The 16,671-nt window shown below is 41.8% G+C and overlaps 1 protein-coding gene across 1 annotated transcript in view; it reads right to left on the bottom strand.

Moving 5' to 3' along the window:
• Nucleotides 1–2,675: 2,675 nt before the first annotated feature.
• Nucleotides 2,676–16,671, bottom strand: part of MSANTD3 (Myb/SANT DNA binding domain containing 3) — a 164,042-nt gene continuing 150,046 nt past the window's right edge. The window contains 1 exon segment of the mRNA XM_053715766.1: nt 2,676–5,037. Coding sequence (XP_053571741.1) covers nt 4,613–5,037 — 425 coding nt within the window. The 3' untranslated portion in view covers nt 2,676–4,612.

Raw genomic sequence — 16,671 nt, 5'->3', positions numbered from 1 at the left:
ACCTAGCCAATTGCAAGGTGGCGTCTAGGGTGAAAGAATTAGCCAATTTAAGAGCACGAATTCTGTCCATAATCTCCTCATAAGAAGAAGAATTACTAAAAATCGCCTTTCCTAGCTCATCAAACTAGAAACACGCGGCTGCAGTGACAGGGACAATGCATGCAATTGGTTGTAGAAGGGAACCTTGCTGAACAAACATCTTTAGCAGACCTTCTAATTTTTTATCCATAGGATCTTGGAAAGCACAACTATCTTCTATGGGTATAGTGGCGCGCTTGTGTAGAGTAGAAACCGCCCCCTCGACCTTGGGGACTGTCTGCCATCAGTCCTTTCTGGGGTCGACTATAGGAAAACAATTTTATAAATATGGGGGGAGGTACTAAAGGTATACCGGGCCTGTCCCATTCTTTACTAACAATGTACGCCACCCGCTTGGATATAGGAAAAGCTTCGGGGGGCCCCGGGGCCTCTAAGAACTTTTCCATTTTACATAGTGGTTCTGGAATGACCAGATAATCACAATCATCCAAATTGGATAACACCTCCTTAAGCAGAGCGCGGAGATGTTCCAACTTAAATTTAAAAGTAATCACATCAGGTTCAGCTTGTTGAGAAATGTTTCCTGAATCTGAAATTTCTCCCTCAGACAAAACCTCCCTGGCCCCCTCAGACTGGTGTAGGGGCCCTTCAGAAACCATATCATCAGCGTTCTCATGCTCTACAGAATTTTCTAAAACAGAGCAGTCGCGCTTTCGCTGATAAGTGGGCATATTGGCTAAAATGTTTTTGATAGAATTATCCATTACAGCCGTTAATTGTTGCATAGTAAGGAGTATTGGCGCGCTAGATGTACTAGGGGCCTCCTGTATGGGCAAGACTGGTGTAGACGAAGGAGGGGATGATGCAGTACCATGCTTACTCCCCTCACTTGAGGAATCATCTTGGGCATCATTTTTACTAAATTTTTTTATGACATAAAATACATATAGTTAAATGAGAAGGAACCTTGGTTTCCCCACAGTCAGAACACAATCTATCTGGTAGTTCAGACATGTTAAACAGGCATAAACTTGATAACAAAGCACAAAAAACGTTTTAAAATAAAACCGTTACTGTCACTTTAAATTTTAAACTAAACACACTTTATTACTGCAATTGCGAAAAAGTATGAAGGAATTGTTCAAAATTCACCAAAATTTCACCACAGTGTCTTAAAGCCTTAAAAGTATTGCACACCAAATTTGGAAGCTTTAACCCTTAAAATAACGTAACCGGAGCCGTTTTTATATTTAACCCCTTTACAGTCCCTGGAATCTGCTTTGCTGAGACCCAACCAAGCCCAAAGGGGAATACGATACCAAATGATGCCTTCAGAAAGACTTTTCTATGTATCAGAGCTCCACACACATGCAGCTGCATGCCATGCTGTCCTCAAAAACAAGTGCGCCATACCGGCGCGAAAATGAGGCTCTGACTATGATTAGGGAAAGCCCCTAAAGAATAAGGTGTCTAAAACAGTGCCTGCCGATATAATCATATCAAAATACCCAGAATAAATGATTCCTCAAGGCTAAATATGTGTTAATAATGAATCGATTTAGCCCAGAAAAAGTCTACAGTCTTAATAAGCCCTTGTGAAGCCCTTATTTACTATCTTAATAAACATGGCTTACCGGATCCCATAGGGAAAATGACAGCTTCCAGCATTACATCGTCTTGTTAGAATGTGTCATACCTCAAGCAGTAAGAGACTGCACACTGTTCCCCCAACTGAAGTTAATTGCTCTCAACAGTCCTGTGTGGAACAGCCATGGATTTTAGTTACGGTGCTAAAATCATTTTCCTCATACAAACAGAAATCTTCATCTCTTTTCTGTTTCTGAGTAAATAGTACATACCAGCACTATTTTAAAATAACAAACTCTTGATTGAATAATAAAAACTACAGTTAAACACTAAAAAACTCTAAGCCATCTCCGTGGAGATGTTGCCTGTACAACGGCAAAGAGAATGACTGGGGTAGGCGGAGCCTAGGAGGGATCATGTGACCAGCTTTGCTGGGCTCTTTGCCATTTCCTGTTGGGGAAGAGAATATCCCACAAGTAAGGATGACGCCGTGGACCGGACACACCTATGTTGGAGAAAGGGAGGTTGAAGATGAATCTCTACAACCGATAACAGAGAACCTATGAAATAGATCCCCGTGAGGAAAACCATTGCATTCAATAGGTGATACTCCCTTCACATCCCTCTGACATTCACTGTACTCTGAGAGGAATCAGGCTTCAAAAATGCTGAGAAGCGCATATCAACGTAGAAATTTTAGCACAAACTTACTTCACCACCTCCATAGGAGGCAAATTTTGTAAAACTGAATTGTGGGTGTGGTGAGGGGTGTATTTATAAGCATTTTGAGGTTTGGGAAACTTTGCCCCTCCTAGTAGGATTGTATATCCCATACGTCACTAGCTCATGGACTCTTGCCAATTACATGAAAGAAATATCTTTCTTATAGAGATGCTCAGGTGATATTTTATGGTTAGCTTTTTACTGTTCAGCTGTAAACGTTCAAGTGATTTAGCATATGGTCATTATTTCCCTTTGAAAGAAGAAACACAGAGTAGTCTATCCAGTCACTATACTTTAACAACCAATGAGAAGAATTCTTAAAGCCATTTAAGCAGAAATGTAAACACAAGTCAATTTTATTATTTAAAAAAAAAAAATCATTGCAACAACAGATATTTTACTGGATATATGAAAACAACTACTCATACAAATTTAGTTATTCTTTTCATAAATCACTAACAGTATGCGCATTTTAACAGGGACATATTAAAAAACTGTTAAGTGGGATTTCCTGGGTATTTATCACAAAATAAAAAAAAACTGCACCATGCAGTTTGGGTAAATTTTTGGGCGATTTTTCTTCTTTGATTAATGTATCACCTACTGAATTTCAATAGTGTTTTCTCAGCCACGTGATTTTTTCTTAACATGAACGTAGAGACATATTATACTGCTTTGAATATATGTCTGTGCTGTAATTTTTTTAAACATTGCAGCTTTTTTGTTACATAGAATAAATGTTGACCACTCTCTATTATATTAAAATAATATATTTCCATATTTTGGTGTTATTGAGCATATACAATTACTGATCAAGTCAAAAAACCCAAGGGTTACTACGTATATCAGCATCAACATTTGTAATGATCATCTTGCTGAAAGAATAAGCAACGCTTTAAACGTTTGTCCTTATGACATCATTTACAACAGGCTACATATGCATATTCAGTGGTTTTGTAAGGCTTTTATAGTAGATACTGAAATCCAACCCAAATGTTTTGCCAGTAATTTGAATTTGCTACTAACTAATCATTTTTTCATTTTGATGTATTTTGGTATTATATATCTCAGTTAAACACACAGGGGCGAAGGAACGCTTTGTTGCATTAGATTAAAAATTGATTGAACACTGTAAAAAAAAAAAACTTTCCCAAGTAGGCAACTTTATTTTCACTTAAACAAATAATTACTTATTGTAATATGAACAATACATTTTTTCTCTAGACTGAGAAAACAATTTAGAATTTGAAATCCTTTACACACTTTTAAAAGTGTTTGCGTTTTTGGCTTCTCATACTTTTTTTTTTTTTAAACTTATTTTCCCCCTTTTCTATGTCTGTACATCATGTTTCTTCATTACATATAAAATATACACATCTCACGTAAGAAAGATGTAGTATTTAGCTTAATAAAAAAAAAAAAAAAAGCAGTAAATTAAAACTAGTGGCAATCCCCAGCAGTGTTCTTCTATCTTAAGAGTATTTTTTCTGTGACAGAGTTACATGTTCAATGTAGCAATACAGAAAGGGGACTTCAGCAAAAACAGTTCCAACTTGGTCACATTGGAATTGTGGAGTATATTCTAAGACACAATCATAATATACCTTTGGCCTTGTATAAATGATTATTCATTTCATTATTACCTTGGTATTCAGCCATATTCATTCACCCACCATGCCAATGGAATAGGTGGAATGAAAAGCAAACAGTGATCTCAACCCTGCAACATTACAGTAATTTTTTAGGACTTTATTTTGTAACTAGATGACCTGAACATAGCAAATTATAATACCGTTAGCATTTAGGGCTACAAAAAGGATAATATTTATCCTCAGTTTACCCACCCAATGTACCAAACAAGTCAATAAAAACCATCACAGGCCTGATATACATAAAATAATAATAATAATAATAATAAAAAGTGGATTTTATATAGGTAAAAGTTAAAAAAACAAAAATAAACAGTGGGCATAAACACCAGAGTGTAATGCTTATGTTAACATAAGCAACACTGTCAATTGGCCAGATGCATTTTTTTTTATTAACAATACTAAAAGCCAAAAAGACATTGTTCCCAATACAAGCCCACGCAGTCCTAGAACCTTTCCCTCTTTTTATTTGTTTGTATCTATATTTTCCTACAGAAAGATCATAGCCAGAATGTTGGCCTACTGAAAGTTCATTGTGTTGGCTGATAAAATCTACTTGAAGAGTGTTTTGCCAACATGTTTTGTATTATCCTCGGCGCTCACCAGCACCACTTTCAAGGTGAATTTGGAAAGGGCCTGTTGAAAGACGCTACTGGCCATTCCTTGGTAATTGTTTGCAGTTTCCTTTCCCAATACATTTTCTTTTTATTTAGGATTTCCATCTTAACCCTGTGTTCCTCCTCACACATCTCACACTCTCGTTCTATCTGCTGCACTTTAGCCACGTGTACCTCGTTCATCTGTATCAACTGCAGCTGGAGGATAGACATCTGCTGGTGGTGCTCCTCTTCATGCATCTTTAAAAGAATTCCATTCTGAGAAGCTTTGCTTCTGTAGGTCCTATTAGCTGGTAATCTAGTGGATGAGCAGGAAGGTGTGGAGTGAGATGGTAGAGAGTGTGAGGGACCTTCACAATTGTGCATGTTGACTATGGACTTTTCATCATTATACAGGTCTCTGTCTGGAACAACAAAGGATTCTAGAATGTGAAAAACAGTAATCAAATTATAATATATTGTTTACAAGCAAGCAGTAGTTTCTTTTATGATTAAACTGTACAAAAATATTACAATTATTTTTATTTTGAGGAACATTACTACAAAACAAACTCAAAGTACTGCAATGGGGGATGATACAGGGAAGGGAACACTGACAGACACTGGACAGAGACCAGACGCACATAGTTGGAGATGACCCATCCAGCAAAGAAGGGGTTAACCTGGGCCAACATCCAAAAGATGAACACCCAACCTGGAGAAGATGAGCAGCATTAAGTATAAAATATTTTACTATAAAATCTAGGAGCCAGAAACCTTAGACCACCCTTAGCAGATATCATCATAATATAAAACAAGAAATATATTATAGTATATTCATAGACAAGTATATACACACACTATATATTAGATATGTGGGGCCACAAGCAGCATTTAGGACATTTCGGAGCTGAATTTATTCTTGTGAAAAACATAAATTATGCTTACCTGATAATTTCCCTCATGGAAATTATCAGGTAAGATGGAAAGAGTCCACAGCTGCATTCATTACTTTTGGGAATTCAGAATCTGGCCACCAGGAGGAGGCAAAGACACCCCAGCCAAAGGCTTAAATACCCCTCCCACTTCCCTCATCCCCCAGTCATTCTGCCGAAGAAAAAGGAACAATAGAAGAAATATCAGGGTGAAAAGGTGCCAGAAGAACAAAAAAACAGACTCCCCACAGAAAAAATATGGGTGGGGAGCTGTGGACTCTTTCCATCTGAAGAAAAGAAAATTATCAGGTAAGCATCATGAAGTTTTTCTTCATAAATGGAAAGAGTCCACAGCTGCATTCATTACTTTTGGGAAAACAATACCCAAGCTATAGAGGACACAATGCGATAACGGGAGGGTACAAAACGGCGGGCCCATTCTGAGGGCACCAGGCCTGAACCTCTACCCAGCAAAAAACCTGTTTCTTCTGAAGCCAAGAAAAAATTGAAAAAGAACACTGATCCATAAAAGCTCATAAGCCTTGCTAGAGACCGCAGAAAATAGACTCGACTGAGCCAACACGCCTCTGGGAGCCTCTTACAAGAGAAAGGGATCAACAACCGTAAACTCCCAAAGGAAGAGAACACAGAGAAACCAGGCAAGGATACCCGGAGACCCTAAATAGGGTACAACAAGTTCCAAATAAAATAAGTAAAAACTCCAGAACCAAATCAAGTTCACAGAGACCAAAAATCAGTCCTGAGAAACAAGGGGAGGCAACGCCCAGACCCCAAAAAGAGTACAGAGTCACAGGATTAGGACCGGGATCTGAAAATAGAGAAGAAAACTTCTGTTATAGTGCAAATGCACCATAAATAACAACAACTGAAGTCGAAGTCCTCAAGTCGCAAGAAACTCAAAATATCAATATATTCAGAGCCAAAATACGTGCCGAAAACCAGGTAGAAAACACCTTCATGAAGCACACACATTCGTCATACCAGGATGACTTGTAAACCAAAATAATTGCAGAGCAAGTAAAGAGCAGCTGAAGTAGATTTGATAAAAGCACACTTTCCAGTAATGGAAATCAAACCTGGGTTGTCAAAAGACCTAAGCTGTTGCTCTAACCATTATACCAGATCAGAGCACCAACACCACCTTCAAACTGTGAAACATCCACTAAACAGTTGACACATCACAGGCTACTTGCGTAACTTGAACATGGAGAAGCACCGTAACCTCAAAGAGGCTCACCATGCCTCGAGACCCGAGGACTAACCCCAGGTCCCAGAGTCTGCTCCCAACACCAGACCAGCCCAGCGACAGGCAGATCTGACAGACAGGGGAACAAAAGGACCCCAAATCTCTGGCCCAGAAAAAGGACAGACCTAGCCACCCCAATAGAGTCTTGGTGCCAACCCAGAAGGTTCCCTTAATTAGGAACTCCCAAGAGAACCTCATAGAGTGGAACAGAGAAATGCAGTAGAATGCCATAAATGCACACTACTATGACAGTCTCAACATGGAGACTTCAATCTCCACAGATGGAACAGAACAACCCACTATAGGGTAAAATACCTATTCCAATCACCTGTCCACAAGACAGCCAACGTCCCAGAAGAGGAAATCCCACCTCCTAAAGGAGAAAAAAACTACCCCCCCCCAAGGTTGAGGGTAACAACAGCGCACAAGCCCCAAAAAGGAGGCCGTAGCCCGATGAAAACAAAAGCTGAATGAAAATCATATAGACCACGAACACAGAGGAACTCCCAATGAAGGAGAGCACCCATCATTCAAAGGACAAACCAAAAGGAGCAGATCCAAAAAAACGCACAGATCCTGGCCAAGCTGCAAACAGCTCAACTCACTAGACTATAGGTCATAGCCAATGTTCCCTGGAAAAGCTGGAACACACTGAACCAGCCACAGAATCATAAGGTTCCGGACATCCGGAAGATCCAAAAAAAACTATAGGCCCAAGCCCAGAAATGTGTGGAACCAACCACACCCCAGGGAACACAAATACCCCGTCTGAAAACAGACCTCACAGGGGAATGACCAGACTAATCCGGAAAAACGGAAAACAAGAGTCACTTGCAAATTTCCAACTCAAAGGAAGAGAATACCCCTTGCCGGAGTCCAGCACTCCAAAAGGAGCTAGAGCACAACAGAGTCGCTACAAGACTCTAGAGCCCAAAAGGCATGCAGAACACCACCAAGACATCCAAGACCAAGGGAAAACATTGAGGACCAAGTCGTCATAAAAGGGAGTAGAACAAGGCTAGAGCAAACCACGAGACCACGCCAGTGTGCCTCTAAACATCTCCATAAACACCTCAGAGTACCAGAGGAACCCACCTAAGAAAAAAGAATGCAAGCATCCCAACTCCGGTAGAAAAAAAACTCCTAAACAAAGCTTGGAGAAGGAGACAACACAGGCTATCATTCCCGATAGGGAAAAACTAACTCCCAAAACAGGAAAAGGCCACAGGCCCTCCCAGGAGGCAGCTAAACTGCGAAAGATAACGGCCAAAAAGCCCCAAAAGGCAAGACCGCCAGGAACTGGCGGCAAGGAGGCCCTAAACCCTCCAAACCTGCACCCATGCGGGAAGGAACACTATAAGTCCTGACAGACATCGGAAACGACTGAGTTTGTGTCAGCAGAACGCCACCAAAACCCGGACTATTAGCTAAAAAGGCCAATGAGGACTGAACCAATCCTCCACGCCACACAAACCCTTAGGTTCTTCCAGAATGCTCAGCAGAACTTCTAAAACAATAATAATAATAATAATGAACAGCACTCAGCGCCTTAACCAGATCAACCATGAGTCTGAAAAAGGGACAGAAGGATCTGAACCCAAGCAGGACTAGGCCTGCAACCAAGGGCCCAAGGCCTCATATTCACCCCCAGAGGGAGAATAAACGGCAGAGAAATATTCTAGAACAAACTTCCGTAGAAGTAAACAAAGCAATAAAAAGGTCACAAATATCTATTCCAGAAAATAAAATTCTCGAAGGAAAAATAAAACAAACATGAGCTGTAATCAACAAACATCATCCTAACCGGAGTGAATAAAAAAGGAGCAACCCGTAGGTTATCACCAAAGAAAAACAGACGCCCCAACGGGGACCCTGTTCTTCCAAGCTCAAAACTGGAAAAAGATACTCAACAATTAAGCCTATAAGAGGAATACTTCATCCCCTTATATCTATTACTAAAAGCTATTCTAAGAAGATGCCAAAGCGTGCCTCAATAAAACACGAAGGTGCGCCAGTCTATACCGAAAAGCACAGCATACCCCCACCGGAGCAAAAGACGACTCCAGCCCCAAGGGTTGACCCACTGAAGCCTCAGGGACAGTCGTTCCCCCAGAAAGCTGAACAGGCCGTTCCATGCCTGAGGATCCCCGGATAACGCAACACGAACAATATCTGAAGCAAACTTCTGGAAGTTGCAGATTCGCCAGTGCCAAAATAATGGACATGCGACATCGTGCTGAAACCCCTGGTGGGAACAAGCCACCTTCCCGAGAAGGATAAGCAAATTCTGGGTTACCTGCATACGTAGTAAGAGATGGTGGAAGGGAACTCGCCACTCAGAGGACAGAAGCCCCAGAAGCGGATGGCTCAGTGGGCCCTTGATTCCCCGATCCAGAGGAATTGAGCACTCTAATATGGCATTTAGAACATAACTGATAGGCTAGTATCATCCGGGGCAATACGCATTCAGCGCAGGAGTAGAATTTGAAACAGAGACGTCCGTCTCCACAATATCAGACTCCTCCATAACTAGGATATTGAATACAAAACAGTGGACTAAAAAACTAAACGGCACCTGACACCCACAATGGCTGGGGCACTAACCACCTCCTATGAACCAGACACCAGCAGACCAGAATTTCTCTGTCACACGGTCAGGAATGTGGAAATGGAGCCTAAAAACGTGACCACGGCCAGTCACCAGGTGAACTGTATAGTAAAAAAAAAAAAAAACGCGCCCAACCATAAGGTTGCATCACTTTCCAAAAGCAGTTATGTTCCACAAGCCATGAGCCGAAATAACACTACACATAAGCAGGTTGAATCATATAACAAACATGATTAAAAAAAAAAACCTGTTCAATAACCCCCCCTCAGGAGATATTACCCTTGATTCCATGACACAAAAGGAGCCTCACTGAGACCCTGTGTTATAAGTTAGTCCAGCGAGGTGGTAGCCCCTTGGGAAAAACATCTAATACATACATTTCATGAAGTAAAATAAAACAATCTTACCAGAATCTACGCCGTGGAACAGGAACACGGCCCTTCAAGTGTGACAGATAGTAGCATCGCTTCTGCCATGGACTTGAGAGAAGAAAGCAGGCAGCGAAACTCGTCAACGCCGATTGCTTGTAGAGCTGTTAATATGAGTCGGGATAGTTTCGCAGAAAGACTCACACTGAATCTCCGGACTCTAACTTTCATCCATGCTTTCACTAAAAGACTGACAGGACTACTTAAAACTCAAGTCCCATGCCGAAGAGTACTAATCTAAAACTTCTGACACTTCTCTGCCAACCTCCTGGGACGAAAGGCAAAGAATGACTGGGGGATGAGGGAAGTGGGAGGGGTATATGTCTCCTGGTAGCCAGGGTCTGAATTCCCAAAAGTAATGAATGCAGCTGTGGACTCTTTCAATTTATGAAGAAAATACAACACACGGAGAGATCTGGCTTTGCACATGTTTTCTTCTTGTGAAAGTACAACACACAAACATACTCCAATAAAAGCCAAATGTTGCTGGCGGAAGCCATATTCAGCATTCATTGTTAAACAAAACATACGAATGAACATAACATACAGTACCTCTTTACAGAGCCCAGTGACAAATTTCCCAAATTAAGAGAGACTGGAGCTGCAAACTTGATATGCTGCTAGATAAATTTATATTCAGCTTCACATAATGTACATAAAAGAAAATAAATTAAGTATCCTCTGCAATACACTACATACTCTAGTGTTAAACTTTTGAGTGGAGTAGTACTGTAATGTATCATGTATTGTGCGTTTTCTTGGCTTTGCTATATTATTTTCTACCAGCAGGTGGTGGTGGTACATAACATTTGATAATTATCAGTAACACCAGTGAATATTTATAATCTTAAATTATGGGAAATGGTTTTACAATACAAGTAATATATTCTGTACATGCAAAACTATTTTCTTCAATATTTTGTAAAGTCCTACTTTATGATCATTTCTACCAAGGCAAAAAAGACAAAAACTCAAAACAGTACTAATTTTATTATATAGTGTTAGTCCAATAAAAAAACATAATTTATGCTTACCTGATAAATGTATTTCTCTTGTAATGTATCCAGTCCACGGATCATCCATTACTTGTGGGATATTCTCCTTCCCAACAGGAAGTTGCAAGAGGATCACCCACAGCAGAGCTGCTATATAGCTCCTCCCCTCACTGCCATATCCAGTCATTCGACCGAAACAAGACAAGAAAGGAGAAACCATAGGGTGCAGTGGTGACTAGTTTAATTAAAATTTAGACCTGCCTTAAAAGGACAGGGCGGGCCGTGGACTGTATACACTACAAGAGAAATAAATTTATCAGGTAAGCATAAATTATGTTTTCTCTTGTTAAGTGTATCCAGTCCACGGATCATCCATTACTTGTGGGATACCAATACCAAAGCTAAAGTACACGGATGATGGGAGGGACAAGGCAGGAACTTAAACGGAAGGAACCACTGCCTGTAGAACCTTTCTCCCAAAAACAGCCTCCGAAGAAGCAAAAGTGTCAAATTTGTAAAATTTTGAAAAGGTGTGAAGCGAAGACCAAGTCGCAGCCTTGCAAATCTGTTCAGAGACCTCATTTTAAAGGCCCAGGTGGAAGCCACAGCTCTAGTAGAATGAGCTGTAATCCTTACAGGGGGCTGCTGTCCAGCAGTCTCATAGGCTAAGCGTATTATGCTCCGAAGCCAAAAGGAGAGAGAGGTTGCCGAAGCTTTTTGACCTCTCCTCTGTCCAGAGTAAACGACAAACAGGGCAGATGTTTGACGAAAATCTTTAGTAGCCTGTAAGTAAAACTTCAAGGCACGGACTACGTCCAGATTATGCAAAAGACGTTCCTTCTTTGAAGAAGGATTAGGACACAATGATGGAACAACAATCTCTTGATTGATATTCCTGTTAGAAACCACCTTAGGTAAAAACCCAGGTTTGGTATGCAGAACTACCTTGTCTGAATGAAAAATCAAATAAGGAGAATCACAATGTAAGGCAGATAACTCAGAGACTCTTCGAGCCGAGGAAATAGCCATCAAAAACAGAACTTTCCAAGATAAAAGTTTAATATCAATGGAATGAAGGGGTTCAAACGGAACTCCCTGAAGAACTTTAAGAACCAAGTTTAAGCTCCACGGGGGAGCAACAGTTTTAAACACAGGCTTAATCCTAACCAAAGCCTGACAAAATGCCTGGACGTCTGGAACTTCTGCCAGACGCTTGTGCAAAAGAATAGACAGAGCAGAGATCTGTCCTTTTAAAGAACTAGCTGATAAGCCTTTGTCCAAACCCTCTTGGAGAAAGGACAATATCCTAGGAATCCTAACCTTACTCCATGAGTAACTCTTGGATTCACACCAATAAAGATATTTACGCCATATCTTATGGTAGATTTTCCTGGTGACAGGCTTCCGAGCCTGTATTAAGGTATCAATGACTGACTCGGAGAAGCCACGCCTTGATAGAATCAAGCGTTCAATCTCCATGCAGTCAGTCTCAGAGAAATTAGATTTGGATGATTGAAAGGACCTTGTATCAGAAGGTCCTGCCTCAGAGGCAGAGTCCATGGTGGAAGAGATGACATGTCCACTAGGTCTGCATACCAGGTCCTGCGTGGCCATGCAGGCGCTATCAGAATCACCGATGCTCTCTCCTGTTTGATTTTGGCAATCAGTCGAGGGAGCAGAGGAAACGGTGGAAACACATAGGCCAGGTTGAAGAACCAAGGAGCTGCTAGAGCATCTATCAGCGTTGCTCCCGGGTCCCTGGACCTGGATCCGTAACAAGGAAGCTTGGCGTTCTGGCGAGACGCCATGAGATCCAGTTCTGGTTTGCCCCAACGATGGACCAGTTGAGCAAACACCTCCGGATGGAGTTCCCACTCCCCAAGATGAAAAGTCTGACGACTTAGAAAATCCGCCTCCCAGTTCTCTACGCCTGGGATGTGGATCACTGACAGATGGCAAGAGTGAGACTCTGCCCAGCGAATTATCTTTGAGACTTCTAACATCGCTAGGGAACTCCTGGTTCCCCCTTGATGGTTGATGTAAGCCACAGTCGTGATGTTGTCCGACTGAAATCTGATGAACCTCAGTGTTGCTAACTGAGGCCAAGCTAGAAGAGCCTTGAATATTGCTCTTAACTCCAGAATATTTATTGGGAGGACTTTCTCCTCCTGAGTCCACGATCCCTGAGCCTTCAGGGAGTTCCAGACTGCGCCCTAACCTAGAAGGCTGGCATCTGTTGTTACAATCGTCCAATCTGGCCTGCGAAAGGTCATACCCTTGGACAGATGGACCCGAGAAAGCCACCAGAGAAGAGAATCTCTGGTCTCTTGATCCAGATTTAGTAGAGGGGACAAATCTGAGTAATCCCCATTCCACTGACTTAGCATGCATAATTGCAGCGGTCTGAGATGCAGGCGCGCAAATGGCACTATGTCCATTGCCGCTACCATTAAGCCAATTACTTCCATGCACTGAGCCACTGACGGGCGTGGAATGGAATGAAGGACACGGCAAGCATTTAGAAGTTTTGATAACCTGGACTCCGTCAGGTAAATTTTCATCTCTACAGAATCTATAAGAGTCCCTAGGAAGGAGACTCTTGTGAGTGGTGATAGAGAACTCTTTTCCACGTTCACTTTCCACCCATGCGACCTTAGAAATGCCAGAACTATCTCTGTATGAGACTTGGCAATTTGAAAGCTTGACGCCTGTATCAGGATGTCGTCTAGATACGGAGCCACCGCTATGCCTCGCGGTCTTAGAACCGCCAGAAGTGAGCCCAGAACCTTTGTAAAAATTCTCGGGGCAGTGGCCAACCCGAAGGGAAGAGCTACAAATTGGTAATGCCTGTCTAGAAAGGCAAACCTTAGGAACCGATGATGATCTTTGTGAATCGGTATGTGAAGGTAGGCATCCTTTATGTCCACTGTGGTCATGTACTGACCCTCTTGGATCATGGGTAGGATGGTCCGAATAGTTTCCATTTTGAATGATGGAACTCTGAGGAATTTGTTTAAGATCTTTAGATCCAAAATTGGTCTGAAGGTTCCCTCTTTCTTGGGAACCACAAACAGATTTGAATAAAATCCCTGTCCTTGTTCCGTCCGCGGAACTGGATGGATCACTCCCATTACTAGGAGGTCTTGCATACAGCTTAGGAATGCCTCTTTCTTTATCTGGTTTGCTGATAACCTTGAAAGTTGAAATCTCCCTTGTGGAGGAGAAGCTTTGAAGTCCAGAAGATATCCCTGAGATATGATCTCCAACACCCAGGGATCCTGAACATCTCTTGCCCACGCCTGGGCAAAGAGAGAAAGTCTGCCCCCCACTAGATCCGTTTCCGGATAGGGGGCCGTTCCTTCATGCTGTCTTGGGGGCAGCAGCAGGCTTTCTGGCCTGCTTGCCCTTGTTCCAGGACTGGTTAGGTTTCCAGGCCTGTCTGGAATGAGCAACAGTTCCCTCTCGTTTTGAAGCGGAGGAAGTTGATGCTGCTCCTGCCTTGAAATTTCGAAAGGCACGAAAATTAGACTGTTTGGCCTTTGATTTGGCCCTGTCCTGAGGAAGGGTATGACCCTTGCCTCCAGTAATGTCAGCAATAATTTCCTTCAAGCCAGGACCGAATAAGGTCTGCCCCTTGAAAGGAATGTTGAGTAATTTAGACTTTGAAGTCACGTCAGCTGACCAGGATTTAAGCCATAGCGCCCTACGCGCCTGGATGGCGAATCCGGAATTCTTAGCCGTTAGTTTAGTCAAATGAACAATGGCATCAGAAACAAATGAGTTAGCTAGCTTAAGCGTTCTAAGCTTGTCAATAATTTCATTCAATGGAGCTGTCTGGATGGCCTCTTCCAGGGCCTCAAACCAGAATGCCGCCGCAGCAGTGACAGATGCAATGCATGCAAGGGGCTGTAAAATAAAACCTTGTTGAATAAACATTTTCTTAAGGTAACCCTCTAATTTTTTATCCATTGGATCTGAAAAAGCACAACTGTCCTCAACCGGGATAGTGGTACGCTTTGCTAAAGTAGAAACTGCTCCCTCCAACTTAGGGACCGTCTGCCATAAGTCCCGTGTAGTGGCGTCTATTGGAAACATTTTTCTAAATATAGGAGGTGGGGAAAAGGGCACACCGGGTCTATCCCACTCCTTGCTAATAATTTCTGTAAGCCTTTTAGGTATAGGAAAAACGTCAGTACACACCGGCACCGCATAGTATCTATCCAGCCTACACAATTTCTCTGGAATTGCAACTGTGTTACAGTCATTCAGAGCAGCTAATACCTCCCCAAGCAATACACGGAGGTTCTCAAGCTTAAATTTAAAATTAGAAATCTCTGAATCAGGTTTCCCCGAGTCAGAGATGTCACCCACAGACTGAAGCTCTCCGTCCTCATGTTCTGCATACTGTGACGCAGTATCAGACATGGCTCTAACAGCATTTGCGCGCTCTGTATCTCTCCTAACCCCAGAGCTATCGCGCTTGCCTCTTAATTCAGGCAATCTAGATAATACCTCTGAAAGGGTATTATTCATGATTGCAGCCATGTCCTGCAAGGTAATCGCTATGGGCGTCCCTGATGTAATTGGCGCCATATTAGCGTGCGTCCCCTGAGCGGGAGGCGAAGGGTCTGACACGTGGGGAGAGTTAGTCGGCATAACTTCCCCCTCGACAGAACCCTCTGGTGATAATTCTTTTATAGATAAAGACTGATCTTTACTGTTTAAGGTGAAATCAATACATTTAGTACACATTCTCCTATGGGGCTCCACCATGGCTTTCAAACATAATGAACAAGTAGGTTCCTCTGTGTCAGACATGTTTAAACAGACTAGCAATGAGACTAGCAAACTTGGAAAACACTTTAAAACAAGTTTACAAGCAATATAAAAAACGTTACTGCGCCTTTAAGAAACACAGTGAAAAAAGGCAGTTACACTAACGAAATTTTTACAGAATATGTAATATGTAGTTAGCAGAGCATTGCACCCACTTGCAAATGGATGATTAACCCCTTAATACCAAAAACGGAATAACAAATGACAAAAACGTTTTTTAAACAGTCACAACTGCCACAGCTCTACTGTGGCTTTTTACCTCCCTCAATACGACTTTTGAAGCCTTTTGAGCCCTTCAGAGAAGTCCTGGATCATGCAGGAAGAAGCTGGATGTCTGTGTCTGTAATTTTTGCTGTGCAAAAAAATGCCAAAATAGGCCCCTCCCACTCATATTACAACAGTGGGAAGCCTCAGGGAACTGTTTCTAGGCAAAAATCAAGCCAGCCATTTGGAAAAAACTAGGCCCCAATAAGTTTTATCACCAAACATATGTAAAAAAACAATTAAACATGCCAGCAAACGTTTTAAAATACACTTTTATAAGAGTATGTATCTCTATTAATAAGCCTGATACCAGTCGCTATCACTGCATTTAAGGCTTTACTTACATTACTTCGGTATCAGCAGCATTTTCTAGCAAATTCCATCCCTAGAAAAATATTTTAACTGCACGCTATTCCCCCTCTGAAGTTACCTCACTCCTCAGAATATGTGAGAACAGCAAAGGATCTTAGTTACTTCTGCTAAGATCATAGAAAACGCAGGTAGATTCTTCTTCTAAATACTGCCTGAGATAAACAGTACACTCCGGTACCATTTAAAAATAACAAACTTTTGATTGAAGAAATAAACTAAGTATAAAACACCACAGTCCTCTTAAGACCTCCATCTTAGTTGAGAGTTGCAAGAGAATGACTGGATATGGCAGTGAGGGGAGGAGCTATATAGCAGCTCTGCTGTGGGTGATCCTCTTGCAACTTCCTGTTGGGAAGGAGAATATCCCACAAG

The sequence above is a fragment of the Bombina bombina genome, chromosome 5 (assembly GCF_027579735.1).
Source record: "Bombina bombina isolate aBomBom1 chromosome 5, aBomBom1.pri, whole genome shotgun sequence".
NCBI classification, from domain to species: Eukaryota; Metazoa; Chordata; class Amphibia; order Anura; family Bombinatoridae; genus Bombina; species Bombina bombina.
The sequence above is the reverse complement of the archived record's forward strand: the minus strand, read 5'-3'. Positions and strand labels throughout refer to the sequence as shown.